This window comes from Aquarana catesbeiana, linkage group LG02 (assembly GCF_042186555.1).
Source record: "Aquarana catesbeiana isolate 2022-GZ linkage group LG02, ASM4218655v1, whole genome shotgun sequence".
Lineage (NCBI taxonomy): Eukaryota > Metazoa > Chordata > Amphibia > Anura > Ranidae > Aquarana > Aquarana catesbeiana.
In genome coordinates this window covers 570268118-570276383 of record NC_133325.1, presented here as the reverse complement: position 1 = coordinate 570276383, position 8266 = coordinate 570268118, and the positions used below count along the sequence as shown (strand labels likewise).

General features: G+C 40.5%; 1 protein-coding gene across 1 annotated transcript in view; it reads right to left on the bottom strand.

Moving 5' to 3' along the window:
- Positions 1-750: 750 nt before the first annotated feature.
- SHISA4 (shisa family member 4) overlaps positions 751-8266 on the bottom strand; it is a 94036-nt gene continuing 86520 nt past the window's right edge. The window contains exon 5 of the mRNA XM_073616076.1: positions 751-1604. Within this exon, the coding sequence (XP_073472177.1) occupies positions 1564-1604 (41 nt within the window). The 3' untranslated portion in view covers positions 751-1563. The remainder of the gene's footprint in view (positions 1605-8266) is intronic.

Sequence of the window (8266 nt, the reverse complement as noted above, 5' to 3'; positions counted from 1 at the left end):
GACATCTGGTAGTTTTTTTTTAAAGCGGTATTAAAAGCGGTAGTAGTAAAGTAGTAAAAAAGGCCCAGGACAGTTTAAGTCATAATGTGCTAGTATGCATCGCATACTAGCACATTATGACAGACTTACCTGAAAACTAAGTCCTCCAGCGGCACGCTGTCACCGCTGAAGGCTCTTCCATCTTCACCCGATCTTCCTTCCTTGTTCAGAGGTTTTGGCGATATGAATGGCCGAGCCAGCGATGACGTCACTCCCACGCATGCACGGGGGAGGCACAGTTTACAGTTCGGCTCTGAAGGAACGGCACGGATATGCTGTTCCTTCAGAGCACATGAGCCGGTGACGTCACCAGCTGCTTCTAAAGTAAATATCTCCTAAACAATGCATATTTGGGAGATATTTATTGTACCTATAGGTAAGCCTCATTATAGGCTTACCTATAGGTAAAAATCATACAAGAGAGTTTACTCCCACTTTAAACCCAAAATCAAAGTGTTGGATGTACGAGGATATAGATACACTAAACACATTGAAGCTGAACTATAGCAAACACTTTAAAAGCAGTTACAGCAACAGTTTTGCTCCTTTTGGGATAAAGATTTTACAAAAATGAAAAGATTAACTATTTTTTCAATTGCAGCATTATTTTGTACAGATTAGAAAATGTAAGACGGCAGGCATGTAGTTATTTTGGGAAGCATTATTACGTTTTTATGCCTAAAGGCCTAGCATAAGATAATCAAGACACCATTTAAAATGTTTAAAATAATAGAACAGTAATATTTATTTACTGTAAAAAATATTGTAGTTTAACTTAAAAATACATCCTTTACATTCAGCGTTCTTACAGCAGCCATATCAAGCAACTTTGAAACGTACATTGTTTTTTTTTCAAACTGGCATCAAGATGTTAATGAAAGCTGGTAAGGTACAATGAAATATCTTAATTAACCTCTAAAGTACCTGGCAAGCCCCAAAACCTGTGGTGCTCTATAATGAAAATCTTGACTTTACCTCGATAACTGATGGGTGGCCTTATTGACCAATAGTGCAGTGTGAGAGGTGGGACAAAGCAGCCGATTTTTAAGAGAAAGATTTCCTTAATTCACCTCTCCTTGGGAGACTCTAGAGATTATTGATGCATGTTGGGATATCTGAGTGCTTGGTGTAACATCTCTCTGGCAGTTCACATACACAAAGGTTAGTACAATTTCACTTTAAGTCTGAAAAGAATTGAAGTCAGACACATAATGTATCATTATTACATCCACAGCAGACATTAGTAAAATGTGTTCCAGTAACATTAGTGAAGGTAACCATGCAGCTCAACCTGATAATGAGTATTTCTGCAGCCTACTAGATGACAATGTGCGCAAAGAATCTGTCATTTCTGTGGCATGACCAAGAGAATTGGGTATACAAAAAAAAAGTCTTTGTCATGGTGGAGCAATGAAATGCTGAAAGTCACATAGTATGCAATACAGGATGTTCCTTTGACAAAATCCACAATCAATAGATCAAAACAAGTCAAGACAATGAAATAATATTCCTGCAATGTTGTTGTCACTGCCCAGGATACATTGTGTTCGGAGGTGGACCGGCAACTAAGGAAGAAAAGAATAAAAAGTTACAATTGTGAAATTAACCTAAAAGATTTCTTTATGCTTTTCTCGTGTTTATGTTTTTGCTGTAACATTTTCCTGATCTGTATGTAGTCTGAACAGTCTTTGCCCTGTGACACATCCATTTTCATTGTTAGTCTACTGAATGTATTCATTAGACCTGTATTGAGATTAGATAAAGTACATACATTTGTCTATGCTACTAATTAGGAGTCGCAGAATCCTTGTGTAATATGGTTTCACAATGTACCCATGTATTAAACTCAAAAGTATGACCCTATTTACTATAAAGCATTCACTCACTTTTTCTTATTATGCCTTGTTTGTCCACCTGGGGGCATTTGTGGGTAGATCCAGTAGCAGAACTAAATAGAGAATACCTGCAGCAGCTTTTAGTATCCCCGACTTCTCTACCAGTCTGTCCACCTGGGGGCATTTGTAGGTAAATCCAGTAGCAGAACTAAATAGAGAATACCTGCAGCAGCTTTCAGTATCCCCGGCTTCTCTACCAGTCTGTGCACCTGGGGACATCGGTGGGTAAATCTGATAGCAGAACTAAATAGAGAATACCTGCAGCAGCTTTCGGTATTCCCTGCTTCTCTACTAGTCTGTGCACCTAGGGACATTTGTGAGTAAATCTGGTAGCAGAGCTGGAAAGAGTATACTTGCAGCAGCTTTCAGTATCCCCTGCTTCTCTACAAGCGTGTCCACCTGGGGATATTTGTGGGTAAATCTGGTAGCAGAACTAAAGAGAGAATACCTGCAGTAACTTTCAGTATCCCCTGCTTCTCTACTAAGCCTCAAACCTATGCCTACTGGCCCATTACTATGATAAACTGCCTCAGTGGCCAGTCGCAATTTGTAGAGCATGAGAGAGGGTGAGCTTTCAGCACTATGAAGAAGAGCTTAAAACTACTTTGCCCCTCTGTCATGCTGGCTCTACCCTGTAAACTTTATCACAGTAAGCAGTTTCAGCTCTCATTACAAGTAAAGTAGCAGTGTCAGCACTATTACATGCAAGTCCTTGTCTCCTAAGCCGTGGGGGAATTCCTCCTCAGCACTATTTTATTCTTTGAGAAAGATATGCAGCACCTTTTTCTGAAGTCCTGATAAGTTGTTCTAATGTCAGATTCAGGAGGGAAGGAATAAACATATACCAGTGACCAGCGTTAAACACACACCGTCAAAAGACGGTAACTTTGACAAGAACCATAAATATATCCCATTGATTTATATTCATTTAAATCACATTCCATACACACACACACACATATATATACATACATACATACATACACAGTGGGGACGGAAAGTATTCAGGCGCACTTCAATTTTTCACTCTTTGTTATATTGCAGCCATTTGCTAAAATCATTTAAGTTCATTTTTTTCCTCATTAATGTACACACAGTACCCCATATTGACAGAAAAACACAGAATTGTTGACATTTTTGCAGATTTATTAAAAAGAAAAACTGAAATATCACATGGTCCCAAGTATTCAGACCCTTTGCTCAGTATTTAGTAGAAGCACCCTTTTGATCTAATACAGCCATGAGTCTTTTTGGGAAAGATGCAACAAGTTTTTCACACCTGGATTTGGGGATCCTCTGCCATTCCGCCTTGCAGATCCTCTCCAGTTCTGTCAGGTTGGATGATAAACGTTGGTGGACAGCCATTTTTAGGTCTCTCCAGAGATGCTCAATTGGGTTTAAGTCAGGGCTCTGGCTGGGCCATTCAAGAACAGTCACGGAGTTGTTGTGAAGCCACTCCTTTGTTATTTTAGCTGTGTGCTTAGGGTCATTGTCTTGTTGGAAGGTAAACCTTCCGAGGTCCAGGGCACTCTGGAGAAGGTTTTCGTCCAGGACATCCCTGTACTTGGCCGCATTCATCTTTCCCTCAATTGCAACCAGTTGTCCTGTCCCTGCAGCTGAAAAACACCCCCACAGCATGATGCTGCCACCACCATGCTTCACTGTTGGGACTGTATTGGACAGGTGATGAGCAGTGCCTGGTTTTCTTCACACATACCACTTAGAATTAAGGCTAAAAAGTTCTATCATGGTCTCATCAGACCAAAGAATCTTATTTCTCACCATCTTGGAGTCCTTCAGGTGTTTTTTTTAGCCAACTCCATGCGGGCTTTCATGTGTCTTGCACTGAGGAGAGGCTTCCGTCGGGCCACTCTGCCATAAAGCCCCGACTGGTGGAGGGCTGCAGTGATGGCTGACTTTCTACAACTTTCTCCCATCTACGGACTGCATCTCTGGAGCTCAGCCACAGTGATCTTTCAGGAGGTTCTTTTTTACCTCTCTCACCAAGGCTCTTCTCCCTCGATAGGTCAGTTTGGCCGGACGGCCAGCTCTAGGAAGGGTTCTGGTTGTCCCAAACGTCTTCCATTTAAGGATTATGGAGGCCACTGTGCTCTTAGGAACCTTAAGTGCAGCAGAATTTTTTTTGTAACCTTGGCCAGATCTGTGCCCTGCCACAATTCTGTCTCTGAGCTCTTAAGGCAGTTCCTTTGACCTCATAATTCTCATTTGCTCTGACATGCACTGTGAGCTGTAAGGTTTTATATAGACAGGTGTGTGGATTTCCTAATCAAGTCCAATCAGTATTATCAAAAACAGCTGGACCAAATGAAGGTGTAGAACCATCTCAAGGATGATCAGAAGAAATGGACCGCACCTGAGTTAAATATATGAGTGTCACAGCAAAGGGTCTGAATACTTAGAACCATGTGATATTTCAGTTTTTCTTTTTTAATAAATCTGCAAAAATGTCAACAATTCTGTGTTTTTCTGTCAATATGGGGTGCTGTGTGTACATGAGGAAAAAAAAATGAACTTGAAAATGAACTTAACCACTTCAGCCCCGGAAGGATTTACCCCCTTCCTGACCAGAGCACTTTTTACAATTTGGCACTGCGTCGCTTTAACTGCTAATTGCGCGGTTATGCAATGCTGTACCCAAACGAAATTTGCGTCCTTTTCTTCCCACAAATAGAGCTTTCTTTTGATGCTATTTGATCACCTCTGCGGTTTTTATTTTTTGCGCTATAAACGGAAAAAGACTGGAAATTTAGAAAAAAATTATATTTTCTACTTTTTGTTATAAAAAAAATCCAATAAACTCAATTTTAGTCATACATTTAAGCCAAAATGTATTCGGCCACATGTCTTTGGTAAAAAAAAAATGTCAATAAGCGTATATTTATTGGTTTGCGCAAAAAAAAAATTATAGCATCTACAAACTAGGGTACATTTTCTGGAATTTACACAGCTTTTAGTTTATGACTGCCTATGTCATTTCTTGAGGTGCTAAAATGGCAGGGCAGTACAAAACCCCCCCAAATGACACCATTTTGGAAAGTAGACACCCCAAGGAAATTGCTGAGACGCATGTTGAGCCCATCGAATATTAATTTTTTTTGTCCCAAGTGATTGAATAATGACAAAAAAAAAAAAAAATAATTTACAAAAAGTTGTCACTAAATGATATATTGCTCAAACATGCCATGGGCATATGTGGAATTATACCCCAAAATACATTCTGCTGCTTCTCCTGAGTATGGGGATACCACATGTGTGGGACTTTTTGGGAGCCTAGCTTCATACGGGGCCCCGAAAACCAATCACCGCCTTCAGGATTTCTAAGGGGGTAAATTTTTGATTCACTCCTCACTACCTATTACAGTTTCGAAGGCCATAAAATGCCAAGATAGCACAACCCCCCCCCCCCCCCAAATGACCCCATTTTGGAAATTAGACACCCCAAGCTATTTGCTGAGAGGCATGGTGAGTATTTTGCAGCTCTCATTTGTTTTTGAAAATGAAGAAAGACAAGAAACATTTTTTTTTCTTTTTTCAATTTTAAAAACTTTGCGACAAAAAGTGAGGTCTGCAAAATACTCACTATACCTCTCAGCAAATAGCTTGGGGTGTCTACTTTTTCCAAAATAGGGTCATTTGGGGGGGGGGGGGGGGGGGGGGTTGTGCCACCTGGGCATTCCATGGCCTCCGAAACTGTGATAGGAAGTAAAGAGTGAAATAAAAAATTTACGCCCTTAGAAAGCCTGAAGGCGGTGCTTGGTTTTCGGGGTCCTGTACGCGGCTAGGCTTCCAAAAAGTCTCACACATGTGGTATCCCCGTACTCAGGAGAAGCAACAGAATGTATTTTGGGGTGTAATTTCACATATTCCCATGGCATGTTTGAGCAATATATCATTTAGTGACAACTTTGTGCAAAAAAAAAAAAAAAAAAAAATGTGTCTTTTTCCTGCAAACTTGTGTCACAATATAAAATATTCCATGGACTCGACATGCCTCTCAGCCAATAGCTTGGGGTGTCTACTTTCCAAAATGGGGTCATTTGGGGGGGGGGTTTGAACTGTCCTGGCATTTTATGCACAACATTTAGAAGCTTATGTCACACATCACCCACTCTTCTAACCACTTGAAGACAAAGCCCTTTCTGACACTTTTTGTTTACATGAAAAAAATATTTTTTTTTGCAAGAAAATTACTTTGAACCCCCAAACATTATATATTTTTTTTAAAGCAAATGCCCTACAGATTAAAATGGTGGGTGTTTCTTTTTTTTTTTTCACACAGTATTTGTGCAGCGATTTTTCAAACGCATTTTTTTGGGGAAAAAACACACTTTTTAAAAAATGTTAATGCACTAAAACACACTATATTGCCCAAATGTTTGATGAAATAAAAAAGATGATCTTAGGTCGAGTAAGTGGATACCAAACATGACATGCTTTAAAATTGCGCACAAACGTGCAGTGGCGACAAACTAAATACATTTTAAAAGCCTTTAAAAGCCTTTACAGGTTACCACTTTAGATTTACAGAGGAGGTCTACTGCTAAAATTACTGCCCTCGATCTGACCTTCGCGGTGATACCTCACATGCATGGTGCAATTGCTGTTTACATTTGACGCCAGACCGACACTTGCGTTCGCCTTTGCGCAAGAGCAGGGAGGGACAGGGGTGCTTTTTTTTTTTCTTTATTATTTTTTTGCTTTTTTATCTTATTTTTAAACTGTTCCTTTCATTATGTTTTTTATTGTTATCTCAGGGAATGTAAATATCCCCTATGATAGCAATAGGTAGTGACAGGTACTCTTTTTGAAAAAATTGGGGTCTATTAGACCCTAGATCTCTCCTCTGCCCTCAAAGCATCTGACCACACCAAGATCGGTGTGATAAAATGCTTTCCCAATGACGCTGTTTACATCCGGCGAAATCTAAGTCATGAAATGCTCGTAGCTTCCGGTTTCTTAGGCCATAGAGATGTTTGGAGCCATTCTGGTCTCTGATCAGCTCTATGGTCAGCTGGCTGAATCACCGGCTGCATTCTCAGGTTCCCTGTTGAGACAGGAGAGCCAGAGAAAAACACGGAAGACGGTGGGGGGGGGCATTCCCTCCCACTGCTTGTAAAAGCAGTCTAGAGGCTAATTAGCCACTAGGATTGCTTTTACATGAAAGCCGACCGTTGGCTGAAAAGAATGATACCAAGATGATACCTAAACCTGCAGGCATCATTCTGGTATAACCACTCAAAGTCCAGCAACATACCAGTACGTTGCTGGTCCTTGTTGGGCATATATTGTAAACTTTTTTTTCATGCAGCCTGTGGGCTGAACGAAAAAAAGATATTGATTGGTGGGTATGCCCACCATTAGAATACCTCCCTTCATCCACCCACTTCTAATGATGGGCATACATGCACCGTTTATATATGCCGAAGCATGGGGGCATCCTCCCGCAAAAGGTAGGAGCAAATCGCTCCTCCACCCACTGCTGCCCCCACGCTTCGGCATATATGCTGAAGTATGTAACTGTGGTGATGAAATCACCTCCGACAGCGCTGGAGTCACGGCTTTATGTATCGTGGGAGCAAACGCTGTTGCTGTCAAAGTAAATAAATCCGCGCTGCAGCTGAATGGAGTACCTGCTAAGCAAATGATGGTTAACAATAAAACAAAGTAACATTACAGTATAACAGTAAGACTTACCATACCTGCAAAGCAAATACAAAAAAAAATAGTAAAAAATAAAACATTTAACGCAACCTGTGCCTAAAATATATATATGCCGAAGCATGGGGGCATCCTCCCGCAAAAGGCAGAAGCACATCGCTCCTCCACCCACTGCTGCCCCCACGCTTCGGCATATATGCTGAAGTATGTAACTGTGGTGGTGAAATCACCTCCGACAGCGCTGGAGTCACGGCTTTATGTATCGTGGGAGCAAACGCTGTTGCTGTCAAGATAAGTAAATCCGCTCTGCAGCTGAATGGCGTACCAGAAAACAAAAAAGTGGTTGACAATAAAAAAAACAATAAATTATAAAAAAATTGCATACCTATAAAGCAAACATGATAAAAACATAATAACAATAAAACATTGCAGAATAGAATACAGTAAAAAAAGAGCAGAACAATAGAGAGAGAATAGAGAGAGAACAATAAAACGACAACTATTTTTGGGGTTTTTATTTATTTTTTTTTTTTACACTTTTTTTGTAACTTTAACTTTTTTTTAACTGGTACCAGGTTTGGGTCTCTCAAAATGCGATGGCATCTTGGGAGACCCTGTGAAAGCGTGTCCTAGTCTGTGCAGTGCTGTACCCT